Source organism: Convolutriloba macropyga, chromosome 11, assembly GCF_964194025.1.
Source record: "Convolutriloba macropyga chromosome 11, txConMacr16.3, whole genome shotgun sequence".
Lineage (NCBI taxonomy): Eukaryota > Metazoa > Xenacoelomorpha > Acoela > Convolutidae > Convolutriloba > Convolutriloba macropyga.
The window spans coordinates 56,160,851-56,179,520 of NC_134478.1; the positions used below are offsets into that span (position 1 = coordinate 56,160,851).

Genomic DNA, 18,670 nt, shown 5'->3' on the forward strand with positions numbered 1-18,670 from the left:
TTTCACTTTTGACCTGATCTTTCATGTACAAGTAAGTTTGACAAATTAAGTTACCGGCTTCGTTTTAGAGATTTTAGTGTTGTCAAATGAATTTCGCCTAGACATTGACGAGAACAGTTTATCAAATGCCTGGACCGTATACCACGGTATGTATAGCCATCGCTGAGCATTTAGATATTTCCTCGTCTCTTATCATTTGTTATAGTGATTTGTTTATTAGAAAGCTATCGAAATCATCAACAAGGCCACTCAAGAAGATAATGCTCACAATTTTGAAGAAGCCCTGAAATTGTACGAAAGTGGTGTGGAGTACTTCCTACATGCTGTTAAATGTTCGTATTAGTTTCTCTGTATATAAATTGCCAACATAGGTACCTCCAGTCAGGGATTTCGATAGATTGCAATTAATAGGCACTGCAAAAAGAAGTACAATCAGTTAATTTAATTGGCAAAATATAAAAATCAATTCGTCCATTTATTGATCAATATTAAGTTTAACTTTCTATCATAATTTTGGCGTGCTTTATAAAACAATTTTGCCCTGATTTACCCAAAAAGTTACGCAAATGGTTATGTTATCTAAATCATTCAATTTATTAATCAAAAAGTTTCTAAGACAAAAAGTTCTGAGACGGAAAAAAAGTTGTTTCAATTTTCTTCAATGATTGGGTCATTAATTAGGCCGTTCCAATTAATTATTGCAACTGAGCTACAGTCAACAATCAATTATTACAATCAACGAATTGCCAATTATTGCAATTCCAGTTAATTTTTCCAAATCCCAGTTAAACACTGTTACATCATGTGTGCCATTTACAAGATATTTAAATGTAATTTACTCTGCTACTTCCTCATCCAAAAATAAGTAGCTAACAAGGAATGTTGAGCTATTTGGTGTCTGCATTGAAGCTGTATATCTTAAAAACTTCTAATCTATATCAATTGTCATATGTAACAAAATGGCCTCTTCACTATATTCTGCAACGATCACTAAATATTATATTTAGATGAGTGTCCAACGAGCGAAATTAAAGCCAGTGTTAGAAAAAAATGCGTTACGTATCTTGAGAGAGCCGAGAAAGTAAAAGAGTACCTGCATCAGAAAAACAACAAAAAGAAACCAGTCAAGGATGGTTCAAATAAAGACAAAAATAATGCCGCCAACAGTGACGAAGATGAAGACGAAGAATCGAAGAAGTTTCAAGATAAAATATCGGGGACTATTGTGATTGAGAAGCCTGATGTGAAATGGGACGACGTGGCTGGTCTGGAAACAGCCAAGGATGCTCTCAAGGAGGCTGTCATTTTCCCTGTCAAGTATCCACAACTTTTTGTCGGTCAGTACAAATCTTCTGTTTACAAAAGCCGTGTACAATATTTTGTAAACTTGTGCTTTTGATGAAAAGTTTATTAAAAAACAAGTTATTGTTAATGGGTAATAGTTTTTTTTTGTTTTCGGCACAAGTGTCACGTGATCTGATACAAATTGATTTATTTAGAGGCTACTATCCGTCTTTTTATCTACTTTGTTTTTTTCTACTTTGCGACAATCTTTTTTTTGAAAACTTGCTTGAAAATTTGCATATTAATATGACAGATGGGACGCTTTAGTCTCGAACGAAATCTTTAGAATACTTCTCTTGTCGGAAAAAACTATCATTTGAGTTTTTTGAAATAGCTGTCTGTCTAGTGCTCGATGTAAAATTGACGGTAATTTATGATTGACAATTACTGAAAGGTTTAAAATGAAAAATTTTGTCGCACTGTCTTGCAGGGCACATAACATTAAAGACTTGAAAATATCATAAATAAAAAATACCAAATATAGAACCGCAAACGTAATTAGTTCTTAAGCTTAAATGTCAAAATTCAATGATATTTGATATTTCGAAGAACATTAACTTTAAGAACAAATAATTGTGGAGAATAATTCTTAGTATGCAAATGAAGAGCCTATAATCTACAGTAAAAATGTGACAACAGTGATGAAATTAAAGAGTGAAAAAACAGCGTGCTAATATCAGAAATCTGAATTGCTACTGTTTTATTCAATATCTCGAAAACACTTTTTGTTGTTGGAGTTGGGGAAGAAGTATGGGTGACCCTGATGAAGTACTGAGAAACTCTGGCAGTAATAGGAACCGCATAGATGTTCGAGATGAAAACCAGAATTTAGAAGCAGTTTTAGCGGAGTCACGTATAACCTTGCTTGAAATACAAACATTGCTAGTTTTAAAATGCAGAAGTTTCAGAATCTGGCACGGTGTATAACAAAATCTAGCTTTATAGAATTTTTACTTCGGAGATCTGGCATATTGAAACTTGCACATGTTAGATCTGAACTGATTTATCAATGTACTTTGAAAAAGTTCTGACGTTCCTGCTTTTCGGCATACTGATGTATGTAACCTCTGGACCATTGCTTTGGCAAGATTGTGCGCCTACTCGACCAATCGGGTATTTACCAGACTATTTTTAGGGAAGCGTAAGCCGTGGCGTGGAATTCTGCTGTTTGGCCCCCCTGGCACTGGCAAATCTTTCCTGGCGAAAGCAGTGGCCACTGAGGCCGATAACTCCACCTTCCTCTCAGTCCGCTCATCTGACCTTGTGTCCAAGTGGCTCGGAGAATCTGAGAAGTAAGTCACGCTCAGATAGTTCACGCATTTCAAAAAAGAGATCTATTCTGTTCCCCCCGCTCGTGTTTTTTACGCCCCCCAGTTACAAGTTTTATGTTATAATTTAGCACGGTACTATGTAAAAAATTGCACATGCGCCTGGGGGTGTAAAAAAGATAAGCCGCCCACTAAGCTGGGGGGGGGGGGGGGGGGGGCAAACAGAATATATCCCAAAAACGTTATTGGATCTTTTCCGTTCGTGCCTCCCTCCCGCTTAGTGGGCGCTTATTATTTGCACCCCGCAGACGCACGTGCAATATTTTTACATAATTTAAAGCAATCTTTATGGCAGTTTTATTACTCCTTGACGAATACTGTAAACATTTAAATTGGTAAGTTTTGAATTATAATTATAATTTAACGATTGTGTCTCGGAATTCAGTGTTCTTTTTTATGCGACTCATCTTCGTATTTCTACAGAAATTTGTGACGGAATTAATTTGGACGTCTGGTCGAGTGAAACAGAATAAACCAATGAAGTACAAGAAAATATAAGCCGAAATGACTTTTTTTATTAAAGAAATGGAACGAAAATGGCAAATTTGGCCAGTTTCTCGTTTATTGAGAACAAAAATCCTTCGATGTTACTTGGCTATGTGTTGTTGACTTAATAAAATGTGAAAATGAAACTAATCTGAGCTGAATAAGAGTTCTGAAAAAGTATAGTTTGATACCAATGTGAGACCCACCAATGGATTCGATTTTTTGGATTCGGGACTAATTTCAAGTATCGTGCAGAAAAAGATTTCTGTGAACCAGTATGAACATAAAGTAAAATTTAACCAATTGTTTGTGGCCTATTGTGCCCCCTCCCACCCCCAGTGCCGTTTGTCATGAAGATACAAGTGTTATGACTCGAACATGCACGTGTTTTAAAACAGTAGTTTACTGAAATGACACGCGCCAGAGGGGGGAGGGGTAGAAGTTTGATTGAGTCTCAAGTTTGAGGGTTTGAAAGAGAACAGATCCATAAATTGTTCAGGGGCATTGAAGCATCATCATGTACGTAGTATATGGGCATTAGTTGTCAGAGGCTCACTTGCCTTGTCTGATTGGGCGATGGATTCTTGGTATGAGAGTTGAGAGTAATTGTGATGTAGGTTAGTGAAGAACATGTTCGAACTTGCGAGGCAGAAGAGACCAGCCATCATCTTCATAGACGAGGTGGACTCCCTCTGCAGTTCGAGGAGTGACAACGAGAGTGAGTCAGCCAGGAGGATCAAGACAGAATTCCTTACCCAGATGGATGGGGTGGGAGCAGACACTGACCAGATACTGGTCCTGGGGGCTACCAATCTCCCATGGGCACTGGATTCTGCTATACAGAGGAGGTTAGTCGGATTCATTAAAAAAGAATTTGTGGATCTGTTTTGTTAGGTAACCTTGATATGTATGTATCTACCTTACTGGGCGAATATAATAATTAAAAAATATTAACAGTCAATTCCTCTAAAAACATAATGAAACAGTGTTCATTTCCATAATGTGAAATTAATATACAGTAAGGTCTAACTTCAAGTAGGTCATGCGGACTGTCTTAATCGATGTCTCATGTTAATATATATATATATATATATATATATATATATATATATATATCAAAAAAAATTGCGCCTCGCACTTTCTTAACAGATTCAAGATAATCATTGAGAATAAAACTCGAAAAACCTGATTGACAGTATTTTGATGCTATATATCGAATATCACAATCTCTATGCGACGCATAATGGAATTACAGTGATTTATTTATGTTAACCATAAATTGTACCATCATAAAATCAATTTCCCATTCTTTAGAACCCTGTATATTTCCGTTGAGTCTCGATTTTACTCTTGTTGCACAGATTTGAGAAGCGTATCTACATCCCCCTTCCGGAGGCGCCTGCTCGCACTTCCATGTTCAAACTGCACTTGGGGGACACTCCTAGCGAGGTGACTGAGAGGGACTTCAAGAAACTGGGCGACAACTCTTCAGGGTAAGACGACCTCTTCAGCCTTTAATATCAGCGAAATTAAAATTACAGAATTAATCAAATGTTTCTCTTTGTTGGGGAAGCTCCGAAGTTTTTCATTTTGCATAGGCTCATTGTTCCGACCCTCCTTGTGGGGGAGGAACTATATACTGAAATGGGTTGTTCAGTCAATTTTGGCCGATCGATATATTCATTGTAAAGAGCTGTGAGTGGTATCATTTTTAAGCCCGTCCAGCGCAGAATATAGAAAACGAGTTTTTTTGATTTTCGCTTTTTTCAAGGAGGTAACGAGGTTTAAAGTTAATAATAAATAGATTTTCGTTGTTAATAGCCGCACAGCGATAGCTGGGGCTATTATTGGTCTTCTCTTGGTTTTTACAATTCAAAGAATTTGAATTGTATTGGGGCGCTGTCTTTTTTACGACTCGAAGAGGAGTATTGGAGAAGTCCTTTTTTATAGCTGCGAAGCTGTAAGCTGAGCGAAGCTATATTGCGGTGCTCTTGGTTTTTTTTGTTTCGTCGTCTGACGCTCGTTTTTCGTTTTACATTTGTTCACACAGCAAAGCTGAAAAAGTCAAATTTTCTGAATGACTTCTTCCTCTCACTAACGGCATTTGCGCGCGTGACGTCATTTCTCACTCGCTTTAGCAAAAGTTTTTAGGTTATTTGCGTGATTAGATTTTGATCATACGTGACTTACCTCACTCAATAAAATGACTTTTGCACTTTAAAACTTAAGTTTAATTTGAATTTGTTTAAGGTCAAAGGAACTCATATGTGCAGTAAAGGTCCCTAATAAGAGGCTTCTGTGGAATGAATTTTAACAAGCGTTATTAATTTATCGCTGAATGTTTTTTACCTAGTTTTTTAGCGGCGTCGATTTTTTTTTTCAATTTAGATCTGTATCTGTTTCTATCTCTATTATATGGCACGCAGGTCTATTCTTTCGCAGCTATTCCGGCAATCGGCCGGCTATGTTTTTTAATCAATTTTATTGGAGTGATTTTTGAAGCGGGAAATGAAACGCGTGAAAAAATTTGGAGTGATTTTGGCGCTGAACAAAAGTGAAGAGCGGAGCGAAAAGAGAGTGGTTTTTGTTCATACCGCTGTTTTTGAGAGAGCGAGAAATTGATGTGTGAAAAAATTTTCTCTAAGCGAGCGAAATTTTTTGTTCACGTGCGGCATTTTAAAGCAGCTTTTTTTCATTTGTTTTCGTTAAAAGGTTTTGTTATGATTTTGGTTTTAATATAAGGCTGGTTTCGGTAGTGGTTTGAAGGTTTCTGGAAATTCGTATGAATTTTATGATAATTCGGTGGTTTTTAATGTATTTTGCTGATTTTCGGGCTAATTTTTGCGTTTTTTTTTTTGACAATTATTTTGTTTTACTGGCTCAAATGGGTATTGAAGAAACCCCTTCTACTTGAGCAATATTATGATAACAATTGGTTACAGTTTTGTTGGTAAGAATCATTTTTTGTTGAGAAATATGACAAAAAAATGGCGAAAATTGGAACTATTTTTATAAATTTTTTGCAGTTATTCCTTTTTTTCTGATTTTAGCTAAGTTTCATTGCCTATTATTATTTGCCTATTGTTTTGCGAATATCTGGATACCCTATTGGCTGAAGGGAATTTTTCCTTGGATTTATATGTTTTTTGAAATATTTAAAAAAAATAGTAACTTTTTCCAGTTTTTCAGTGAAATTTGTTTTTAAGAGCTTTTTTTCATAATTTAGCCTACAGTATTTTTTTTTCAAAAATCAGATAAGTGGTTTTTGTAAGTACTAGTTGATTTGATGAAGTTATTTTGGCAGAGATCGTTTTTTTCGGGATCTCAATTTATAACAAAATTTGATCAGATTTTTTATCATATTTTAACAGATTTGATTTTATTGTTTTTACTTTTTTGTTTCATGACTTTGTTTCAAGATAATCATAAATAAGTGAGGGCTCGTTTTGTTTGATGAGTAGTTGGATGGCGTTTAAATGGATTTTCACTTCGAGTCGTTTCCGGAATCCTTCCGGCTATGTTTTAAGATCTGTTCACACATTTTCATGATTTTTGAAGTCAAATTGGAGTAGTGATTTTGGTCACGCCGAAACAGGAAGTGGAGCCAAAAAGCGAGTGGTTTTGCGGCGTGAAATTTTTTCGCTCTGAATTTAAAGTAGAGTGAGAAGACGGTGTTTGAACAAAAATTCGCTTTCTTGCTAGTAGTTTTTTCACATGCGGCAATTTCGCTTTGATTTTTTCTGTGTTTTCGATTTTTTGGATCGTATTTTTTTCTAAATGGTTTTCCCCATCCTTTCATAGTCCTTTTTATGTCTAGTTTTCTGTTTAGTCAATGAAAATTCTTTGAATTGTACGTCAGGACTTGTCCTGCTATGTTTTTTTTATTTCGTCGTCATGATTTTTGTTACGACCATATGACGTCACAGCCACTTTTTGTTCATTCGTTCATGCAATTTCAACTGAATTTTATGTGTGACGTCATTTTTCGCTCTTAGTGGAGCGAGTTTTTTGTTCATGCGAGTGATTAAATTTTTGGTCACACTTGACTTACCTCACTCTCAAAAATGACTTCCTCACTTTGAAATTGACTTTTATTTACTTTAATTCAAAGAGATAAGGTCAAATTGGTGTGTGTCACTCTAATTGAAGGTTATTTGCGATCAGCTAATAGAGGCAGCAGTAACTTATACAGGTTTGTAATCAAAATATAACAGATCAGCCTTCAATGAAAAGACGAGTTTTTTTGGTCTGTCTTTTTTACTGTTTTTTAAAGACTGCCGATCTACGAATCTATTGCGGCTATTTTCTCGCAATCTGCCAGCTATGTTTTTCATTCACATTTTCCTGTTTTTTGCCTGTATTTTTGTCAGTTTTGCAAAATGTTAAAATTCTTTTAAAAAAGTGTTGTTGATTTCTTTTCTAAAGATAGAGGAGTGTCGATGAAAGTTTTCATCTAATTCTTGCAAGAAATAAGCTTCTTTAGTCAACTTCGCTTAAATTTGCCGGAAGTGAACACCTAAATTGCTGAAACAATTTGCTTCAACTCAAAGAGAGGGCTAATTTACCTCTCCGCTCTCTTTGGAAGTTTTCTGGGTTGGCAATTTTGCCGGTTTGTAGCTAATTTGTCTCGATAATTATACAAACAGCATCATTTTTCTGTGATAGATGAACTTTTTCTGTCAAATTATCTATATCCATTAAACTGGGAACCATTGCATGTTTTATAGCCGCCCTAATCTTCTCAGCTGGCTATTATAGCGCGCCTATTTTTTACAATTCAAAGAATTTGAATTGTATTGGTTCGCTGTTTTTTTTTAAGATGTGTTCACACATTTTCCAATGACTTTGATCTTTCAAAACGGGATAAACAGGTAAAGCTCAGCGGGCATTAAGTTCCATTAGAGGCCCAAAGTAGGTTTTAGTAGTCCTTCAAGTGCTTATAGTTTTGCAGCTGCTGGGATGGCCTTAATTTAAGGTTAAAAGGTCATTTTTAGGAGTTTTTGGGCTCAAAATGGTGCAATTTTTCATGTTTTTTGTGACTTTTTGTTTTGATTAGTCTTAGATTGAAATTTTTAAACGTTGATGAAGGCCTTTTGCGAGACAAAATTGCTTGTTATGACCATTTTTTGAGCTATATGTTTTGGTACTACAAACACGCAAAATGATACTAATTTTTGCAATTTTTTTCAGGTTTTTTAAAAATTTGTCATTTTTTGAATTTTTGTAGCCCTAGGTGTGAAGAAACCTCCTCTAGGGTTTGATAAGGGGTTTGATGATAGACTACTGCATAGTTTATAATTGTAATGGAATGGTTTTCAACTTTTTGCAATCATGAATTTTAGCATTTTTTGACAAAACTTGCTTTTTTTCATACTTTTTGACATTTATTGTCATTATTCAAGTTTTTTGAGTCTCAGGGATCAGAAAATCTCATCAGGGGTTGGATCATAAGTTACTGAAAAATTTTTTGGAGACACAGGATAGGTTTCAGCTTTTCAATATCACAAATTTTAGCAATTTTTTATGACTTGCAATTGATTTCTTTTTAAATTTTTTGTTAAATTTCGACTTAATCGATCTTCAAGGGCCAATGAATTTTTTTCAGGTCTTGCAAATATAATACTGGACTGATTTCAGAAACAAAATTTGGTTTTGAACATATTTTTGAAATAGGTATTTCTAAAGAGAAAAATTTTGACTTGGGTTTAAAAGCTTCAAGAGTTTTAGCAGTAAGTTTATTATTGTTTAGTTTTGATTCTTTTGGCTTCTAAATTTTTTGAGATGATCTTGTTTGTGTTCTGGCTGGGATTGTTCAATTGATCTGCTGGCCAGGTAGGGTACGTCTGAATTTTTCATTCAATTCTTTGAATTGCTTTTCAGGACTTGTACTGTTATGTTTTTTTTTACTTCGTCGAACTTTTTTTCGCTTTACCCATTTTGCCGCATTTTCGATATTTTGCATGAAATCTTTTTGACTTCTCTAGGCTAGTTTCGCTCTTCTGTCATTCTGCTGAAAGTCCTTTTAAACAGCAGCTGCTCAGCAGAGCAATTCAAAATGAGAGTACAAAAAAATCAAAATAGAAACGGGATAAACCCATAAAGCCCATTTTTAGATGCCCGGTACTTGAACTTTGTTCTCATTAGTTTTAGTTACTATCTATTATGCTTATTGGCATTGATACGAGACCCTGTAGCCTCTCACTGAGAGACAGGAGTATGTTCAATTACGAAATGACATCAAAATAAATCGCACTTAAAAAAGTTTTTATACAAAAACCAATTTTGGTTGATATTTTTTCTTTCAATCCCAATAGAGTTATGGGAATCAACGGCGGCTAGTTTCCGGCATTTTGTCGGGTATGTTTTCTCTATGCAAACAGTAATAACAAGGCTAATTTTAATCTGATGGTGGAATTCTAAAATCCAAAAATAATCCGGATTGTAATCAGTGGCTTTCTTTTTTCTTAAAAAATTTATCGACATTTTTATCAACATTACTTAACAAAACAATTCATATCAAAGCTCACATTTGACAAGTCCATTTGGCTTCTTGAACAATTGCCAGTTAGTGTTTTTATAATTTTTTTAGGGGAAAGTTTTTTTGTCGTTTTGACTTTAAAACTAATTTGTCTTCAAAATAATCTAGGGATTATAGAGCTTTGCCAATCTTTTTTGGTCAACTTGCAGCTTAATTTCAGCAAAATTAGAAAGCATCTTCAGCTTCATTACAAGTAACTAGCTATGGCGGCTTTAAGTAAATATTTTCTGGCTTCAAAACTACTAGTTTCACAAATTTGATTTTTGGTCATGTGCGCATTTTCAGGCTTTTTTTTCTTGTTTTGTCACATTATCAAATTATTGATAGGGAACTTGTCACTTAGTTGGTGTTCAAAAGTAGGCATGATTGGTCTAATATTTTCTAAGGAATAGATAATGGTTTCAACAGCTTCGACGCCGTTTCCTAGAGGAATTTAATGGAATTTATTTCACTTTGGTCTTAATTGCCTTCTTGTAGTCGTATGAGAACTTCTCAAAAAGGGGTCTCAAGGGTGTGGACTCAAGAAAGAAAAGATGAGCCTATTTACTGATTTTAGTTGTTAGCTGACGGCGTTCATGATTTTAAAGATAATTTTTTTCGAAAATTAAAAAGACTTTTTTCTTAAATTGTTATTTTTTAATTGTTCTTTTTCGCTTATTTGTTACCTAGTCCCTTTCATCACTGTTCACATATCACATTTTGGCGTAGGAAGATAGGCAATTGGAGATATCTATTTTTAAATGAAATAATTTTGTTTTTAATAGCTTCGATAACGGTTTTTTGCAAAAAAAAATTGTTTTTGGTTTTTGTCTCTATTTGAATTTCGTTTTCAAACTTATGACAATTTCTGCCTAATTGCAGGTCTCATTGGCTTCCGTGGGGAATAAACAAACGTGTTAAGATCTTTCAATTTACACATGATTGATTTTCATGACTTTGAAAATAATCTTTTCAAAAAACATATTTTAGCTTTGAATCTTTTTCTTGTCCTTTTGTTAGCCAGTCTGAATAAATACAAGTCAAATATCACTTTTTTGGCATCGAAGGAAGGCGCAGTTGTATAACGCCATTTTTCCCAGAGAATTTGTGGTTTTAACGGCTTCAATGTCGGTTTTTTGTCTGTTTGAATTTCTTTTTGTAAACATATAACATATTTTGGTTAATGACAGGTCTAAATGGCTTTCGTTGGATGATTGAAGGAACTCTTTAATGACTTGAGTTGATAGCTGATGGTTTTATGACAAAATTTTGTTGTTTCTTAACTTTGCATCTTCTGTTCTTTTTTGTCTATTTTCGTTAATTACCTATTTTCGTTAATTGCAGGTCACATATCAGATTATTAGCATCGAAAGAACGAGCAGTTAGACATATCTAAAGTTTGCAGTGAATTGATTATGCTTATTAATTGCTCTTGAACGCAGTTCATAGCAATTATTGTAAACGTGTGTCTTTTTTTATGCAAATTTTTCGCTTGACAGTTTTGCGCTTTTCTTCTAGAACATTCTTTGACTTCTCAAGTGACTTTTTCACGCTTTCGTTCTTCATTTTTGAGTGATCTCTATTGCTCTGAAGTAAAGCTAATATAAATTCGGTTGCAGAATAAGTGAGGTATGTGATCTGTAGCGCAGTGGTTAGTAGTTGTGGCTGTGGATCGGGAGGGCAGTGGTTCGAATCCCGGCGGGGGAAAAATTTTTTGCACCCATAATTTGATCTAGGCTGCAGCCCCTGAATTAAATCAGCCTCGCCTGTCGTTCAGGAGCAATTCTTCCGACATTTGTCGGTTTATGTTAACGGTTTGACGCCGGTTTTTTAATATTTTCTGTTTTTGACATTATTTTCGTTAAAGTATGACATTTTCTGATCAAAGATATGTTTCAAGGGATATAGTTGGAGGACTAATTGAAATTGTTTCTAATGACTAGAAATAATTGTTTTTTAAAAAGGAATTTTTTTAACTCTGCATCTTCTGTTTTTTCTTGTCTTTTTATCTAATCTTATTATTAACCGGTCAAATATTACTTTGCTGGCATAAGAAAGGTAGAATTCAACATATCTTAATGACTTAAGTGAATTAAATATGGTTTTAATGGCTGTGAAACTTGTTTTTCGAAAAAGAACTTAGTTTATTTTTTTTTCTTTGTGTATTTGACGGTCTTTTTGTAAATGTAGGACATAATCTGAAAGTTGTCAATGGTTTTGTTTAGGGGAATGTTTTAATTTGATTTTTACTTCAATATAGAGGTAATCAGTTTCATGACCTTTAAAGGAATTGCTTTCAAAAAAAACATTTTTCAACTTTGATATTTTCCTGTCTACTTGTTAACTAGTCTCATTAGTGAGTGGTAATATATCACTTTATTGGCGTTCAAAAATCGGGTAGCCGAACATTTTCTATTCTTAGGGAACAGAATATGGTTTAAACTACTTTGACACCGTTTTCTCACAAAATTGATTTCAGCTTTTGTTTTTTTCTGTCCTTTTTTGTAGTCGTACAATATCTTAAGAATGACAGGTCCCAATGTCTTATATTATGGAGTTGTAAATGATGGTATTTCAAACGTATTTAATGATATCAGTTCATATCTAAGTGTTTTCATTTCTCTGGAACCAATTGCTTCCAAAAAATATGAGCGTATTTTTGTTAGCCGCTTTTGTTCTTGTCTACTTGTTACCGAGTCTCATTATGGACTGGTTCCATAATGGTCTCATTATGGACTGGTTCCATTCGTTTCTAGTGAAGATCATTTAACTGGTTAATTTGTTTATTTTAGGTTTTATCTGCCGCTATTCAGACTTTGCTACTAAGTTTTTCTACAGATAGAAATCGATTTTTGTATGTTATTAATGTTCGTTTTTATTTGATTTTGTTGCTCGTCTGGTCTCGTATTCTTAATTATGCCAAATATGCTCGGTCTTCTAAAGCGGATTTTTTTTTTCACAGTGATTTGAGTTGGACGCAATTTTTTTGTTCATACACTAGTTATTTTCGAAAAATTCTTGAATTTTTAAAGTTTTCTATCCCATCCTCGTTTGGTAGACAATTAAGCCGACACGTGGATGAGCGCGATTGGAACTTTTTGTGCGAATGCACATTAGCGAGCCTCCTTGACTTTTTGATGCATAGTAGGTTTTCAGCAATTTTATGGGCCTGTTCCTGGGCGCATAGAATTTTGACCCTTTTACTTGTTAATTATTAATTCCTGATTTGTTGCACATGAATAAAGCCTCCAACACACTTTTTCCAACAAATTTTGTTCTAATGATTGTGCTTTTTTGAAATCTGGTTTCTTTTACTTTTTTAATTGCTCTTGAAGGAAGTTAGAAGTATTTATTATAAATGTGTCTTTTTATATAAAATCTTTTTTTAGTTTTCGCGCTTTTGTTCTAGAACATTCTTCGACTTTTTCACACTTAAGTTCTTAATTTTTGAGTGATCTAAGTTGCTCGCGTTCTGAAATCGAGTTTGTATTCAATGCGAATGTGAGCGAAAGGAAAGCAAAACCATTGTAACTGAGTGGTGAAGTTACCAGACTGCTTATTTCGAGTTTCGGTTTCGAATCCCTGTGAGGTCGTTTTTGCACCCATTAAACATTTCAAGGCTGCATCCCCCTAATTTAAATTGCCACCGCCTGTCGTTCGAGAGCAACTCATACGACCTTAGTCAGTTTATGTTTAATAGCCGCGAAGCGATAGCGGCTACTATTGGGGACATCGTTTTTTTAATTCGTCTCCATCGATGATTCTTACGACCTCTTGGAATTTACTTTTTCAATGACTTCAGTGACTTCTACTGCTTTGCAGTTTAAATTTATGTGCGTGACGTCGTTTCTGCTTTTAGGTCGATTGCGTGACTTACCTCACTAAAAAAAACGACTTCTGAACTCACTTGTGGAACTTTAAATTTAATGAAAAATTACTATTGATTTCGAATCTCAAGTTTTTGATTTCGAATCTCAATTTTGAAAAAGCTCTTTTAGGGTTTTTTTCCTCATAGACCTATACCTATGTGACATAGAAATGAGAGTCCGAATCGAACCAAAAAGTCTAGTGGTCTATTAAAGTACTAGTGCTCGATCTGTCTATCTTATTTCGTTAGTTGTTTCAATTCATGGAAGGTCACAAGCGTCTATCGCGGCTATTTTCCGGCAAATGTCTATCGCATCTGCCGGCTATGTTCTATGTTGCCCTCATTCTGAAATAAAGTGTTTTGCTATTATAAAAGCGATTGTTAGTGAAAGAAACAAAGCTAATTTAGCTTAGTGGTAAAGATGTTGCTCCCACAATGCAGTTCTAAGCTACGCTCCCGCTACAAATTAATTTGTTCCGCTTGTCGCTCGAGAGCAATTCATTCGACGTTATTTGGTTTCAATAGCTGCTCTCATCTTCTCAGCCGGTTAGTTATGATGGCGCTCCTATTTTTTTTTACCATCCAAAGAATTTGTAAGTTTCACTGTCTTTTTGTAAGATATTCAAATGTTTTTAATTACTTTGACTTTTCAAAACGGCATAAACATGTAGCGCCCAGTGGGCATCAAGTTTCATTAGAAGCCCTAAGCTTGATTAAGCAGTTTTTCAAATGAACAGAGTGCTGAAACTGTTGGGAAATTCAATTTAAAAAGGTCAATATCCAATTTGTGTAGTTTTTGAGAGTAGCATGGTCCAATTTCTTATGTTTTACTCGTCATTTTTAACTATCTTAGGTGGGTATTAAAATAACGTTTTTAAAAGATCACGAAGGTCCATTTCTAGTCATAAATTTCTTTTATGTGTTTTTTGTCCTATAAATTTTGGAAATGCAAGCTGAGACAATCAAATTTTTGGTGAAAATTTCAAATTTCAAAATTTTCGATCTTCAAGGGTCAGTGAATCATCTTTAGGTATGGAATTTGGGTTACTGAAAATCTTTCACTTTTTGAAATTCTGCCATTTTCGCATGTACTACCCTTTAGGGCCAATGAAAATTTTAGAGCTGGTTTACTAGATATCTTCTGGAGACCAAAAAATGGTTTTAAAGATGGCGTAATTCTTGGCGTCTTTTAATAGAATTTGAAACTTTAATAGAATTTGAAATTTTATCAATCTCTATTGTCGTTTTAGAGGTTCTTATTCTTTAACGGCCAATAAAGTTTTTACGAGGTTGAGGCCTTTACGAGGTTGAGGCCGTTTCGTTGGATAGTTAGTGGAGAAATAGTTTCGAATTTGCTTTTCAACATAAAAATATTTCACTTTTCAGTTATTTTTGAGTAAAGTTTGCGATTTTTAAGTTCGAGTTTTTTTAAATTTTGCTTAGATTTTAAATCATTATAGACCAATGGAACTTTTATGAGCTTGACGATAGATTACTAGATAGTAGTGATGCCAGTGGAATGCTATTTAAGATATTGATTTGCAAATTTTGTAGGCTTTTCAATAAAATTTGCAGCTTTTTTTCAAAATGTTTGAAAATTTTTTATAACATTTTAAGATTTTGATCTGCTGAGTTCTTGCGAGTGGCGTTGTTCAACTGGCCTGTTTTATTCTTTGCTAATTCTGCCCAAAGTGCTTGTAAAAAGAAGTTGCTCAGCAAAGCAATCTGAAGTGAACACAATCTTTATCTAAAAAAGAGATCAAAGTAGAAACGGGATAAACCCATTAAGCACAATTTTAGATGCCCGCTACTTGAACTTAAATTAGGTTGGTATAAGTCTTAGTTAACATCTCTAGTGCGGTTTGACATTGATTCTAGTCCCTGCATCCTCTCATAAAAAACAGGAGTATGCATAACTACAAAATCCAATCAAAATAGTTGGCACTTTAAAAAATGTTTTTGTTCAACAATCAATTTTTATCAGTTTTTCTGTTACTTCAATCCCAATGGGTGTTGTGGTAACAACATGAGGCTTTTTTGGCAATCTACTGGGTATGTTTTTTTTACTTGAAAACCATTTAAAAAGTGATCAAGAGATTTTTTAATTGCTATCAAACGAAGCTTTGTGGTTTTGTTGTGCCATTTTCTGCTTGTCAGGTTTTTCGTTTTAAATTTTTGTCCTCAATAACGGGATAAACCCGTAAAGATGGGAAGGCATTAACTGGCTGATCAGTTCTCTTAGAGCCGTATGTCTTATTAGTCTCTACGAATGCGGTTCACCGAAACTATGCATGGTGTGAAGGGCGGCTGGATCTTGATCTTAAAAATTATGAGCCCCCCCCCCCCCCCCCATTACTCCCCCTCCTTCACCTGGCGCTTTGAACTCCCGCTGCACATTTTCATGTGCAAGAGAGCTGACGCGACATTCAATAAAGTAAGCCGCGACTCTCGAATTGGTGTTTCGGATTTGATGCTTACTCCTTTCTTTGAGGGCGAGATCAATGCCAGTGTACTCCAAATCGGTCACAATCTACGGCTAGTATGGTAATTCATTTGAAACATTAAACCCCCAAAAAGGGGGGTTTAATTGCTCACGTGACCGACAGCATTGGGTGATTGGTTTTGCGTCAGAAATGGGGCAAAATTTTGCTGTGTTGTGCAGATATTCTGGCGCTGATATTGGTATTGTGGTGCGAGAGGCGTTGATGCAGCCAGTGAGAAAAGTGCACCAGGCCACCCACTTCAAAAAGGTCTCGGGTCCCTCCAGAACTGACCCGAATGTATACCTGCATGATCTCCTCACTCCCTGCTCACCCGGAGACAAAGGTCAGCCATTTTTAGAGAAACAGCTTTTGTTCCATGCATTTACTACATCTGTAAGCTGGGAGAAGCTATTTTGTGGTACTCTCGGGTTTTGTTTGCTCTTGTGACGCTTTTTCGTGTTACATTTTTTCACGCTGCAAGCCTTAAGACATAATTTATACCCGTCTTTAGCTGTGTTTGTGTACGTTAAGTCATTTGTGACACTCATTAGAAATGTTTTTAGGCGAGTTGCATAATTATTTTTACCTCATAAATGATGCACCTCACTGCTCATACTTAGCAAGAACAACTTTTTCAAACTAAACTAATTTGCAATATTGAGGTAGCGTCTTTTCTAGAAAGAAATTTCAGAGAACATGAACGAAATCTATCAACTCATACTATTAAGAGACTATGCTATGATTCTAGTGGTTTTTAGTGAGTCGTTTTGCAATTTGCAGCGTATCAAAACTAGAGTTTTTGTTTAAGTAGCAAACGGAGTCCATTGGAATTGATGAAGTCAGACCCGAAGTGTTTTTTCTGTAGGTCTGGCGCTCAAGAACCTCCTAATGACATTAAATGAATAATCTGTTCACAGGTGCTCTTGAGATGAAGTGGACTGATGTCCCTGGGGACAAACTGAAGGAGCCGATTGTGACAATGGACGACCTCGAGAGATCCCTCAAGACCATCCGACCATCGGTCAGTCCAGACGGAATCCAGGAACATCTCAAATTCCTATCCGAGAAAGGTGTTGAGGGCTAATTTTTGATACCCTTCCGAGGCACTCCACCAGCTAACAGCGGGGTGATGGATCTGAATCTTGCAGTTCGAACATCTTCTCTAACACCTCGCTATCGATTCCTCTGTCAATTTTCTCCAGAGAACTTAATGCACTTCATTTTCCACACTTGAGAAACTTTCTTGCAAGGTGTTAAAATTAATCGATTATGCAAAAATTGAATTGATAAGATAATAAATTAAGAAGAACTGCTGTAAATTATCTTTTCCGCTTTCCGGCAATGAAGCTGGACTATTTAAGTTGTTACAATACAAATCATGTTAATCATTATTCTTGGTCCCGAGCATTTATTTTTTATTAGATACATAACTCATCTACAGCCCAATGTACAATTATGATGTGATGACCTTTAGAATAGATTATTCAATTCCAATGTGTACAACCACAGCTCTTTTGCGCGTTTTGAGGATAGAGAGAATACAAGGCGGCTCAGCAATGTGCGATGGCACATAAGGTTCCGACCCCGCCCATCCACAATTTTGGCATAATTATCTACCAAATGAGGAACAGATAGAAAACCCAAAAATTATTTTTTGGGAACCCCAAAAAAGCCCAAGTATTTTTCAAAAAAAATCGTATTTGAACGATAAGATAGCCTCCAAAGCAAATAACTCAGTGGAGTAAAAATTGAAGCATTAAATTGCTGTGATATGCCAATATTAAGAAAGCGAGTCAAGACGAACAGCAAAATCAAACAGCAACAACAACAAACATTAATTACATGAAAAAATTTTTGTCCGTTTTAAAAAACAAAATTTAATAACAAAGTCAACATACCATCAGATGAACCTAAAACTAAACAAAATAACTTATAAATCACCAGAAAAGATATGGACCAGTCCATAAAAAGGTTTGGTAACAATTAGACAAAAAAGAACAAAAACAGTAAAGTTAAAAAATTCGCTTATTTTTTTAAAACAATTAACTTCAAAGTAAATGAAACCATTAGAAATCAAGTAAAATATCCCAAAGGTTTACGATTACAATGCTTCTATAGAATGGCATTAGGACGTGTCCTTATTCATTTCTTTAAGCGGCTAAAAAGAACAAGAAAAAAACAACAAAAATTCAATTGAAACTTGCCAGAAAACGCTGTCAAAACCGTCAAGCCATATTTCGGCCCTTAAAATATATTCGTTCGTGCCTTCCTCAAACACCGATAATGTAGTATTTGGCCATTTATTAGTGAGACTAGGTAACAAGTAGACAAAAAAGAGAAAATGGCAAAAGTCATGCAAAACATTAATTAAAAATGAAATATTTAAAAAGGGTCGTTTATTCATCCAAAGGAATTCTTTGAGACCTGCAATTATCCAGAATAATTCTTGCGTATACAAAAAGAACGTCAAACATGACAAAAATCAAATTAATTTACTTTTTTTGTGAAAAACCGGTGTCGAGGTCAGTAAGGTCATAGCGCATTCTTTAAAAAAAAGATTTTGGGAAATCAATTTGACGCCTTCCCATGACACCCACAATGTCATATTTGACCTGTAATTAACGAGATTAGGTACCAAAAATAA

General features: G+C 35.0%; 2 protein-coding genes and 1 pseudogene across 3 annotated transcripts in view; 1 reads left to right on the forward strand and 2 right to left on the reverse strand.

The window, feature by feature from the left end:
- LOC142349456 (chromodomain-helicase-DNA-binding protein 1-like) overlaps positions 1 to 18,670 on the reverse strand; it is a 369,586-nt gene that overhangs the window by 185,812 nt on the left and 165,104 nt on the right. The window lies entirely within an intron of this gene.
- LOC142349454 (uncharacterized) overlaps positions 1 to 18,670 on the reverse strand; it is an 83,512-nt pseudogene that overhangs the window by 40,857 nt on the left and 23,985 nt on the right.
- LOC142349447 (vacuolar protein sorting-associated protein 4-like) lies at positions 43 to 17,534 on the forward strand. The gene is made up of 8 exons (XM_075401012.1): positions 43 to 146; positions 221 to 332; positions 1,008 to 1,337; positions 2,480 to 2,636; positions 3,776 to 4,006; positions 4,520 to 4,651; positions 16,206 to 16,369; positions 16,944 to 17,534. Exons 1-8 carry the CDS (start codon positions 126 to 128, stop codon positions 17,108 to 17,110), a joined length of 1,314 nt encoding a protein of 437 aa, XP_075257127.1. The 5' UTR covers positions 43 to 125; the 3' UTR covers positions 17,111 to 17,534.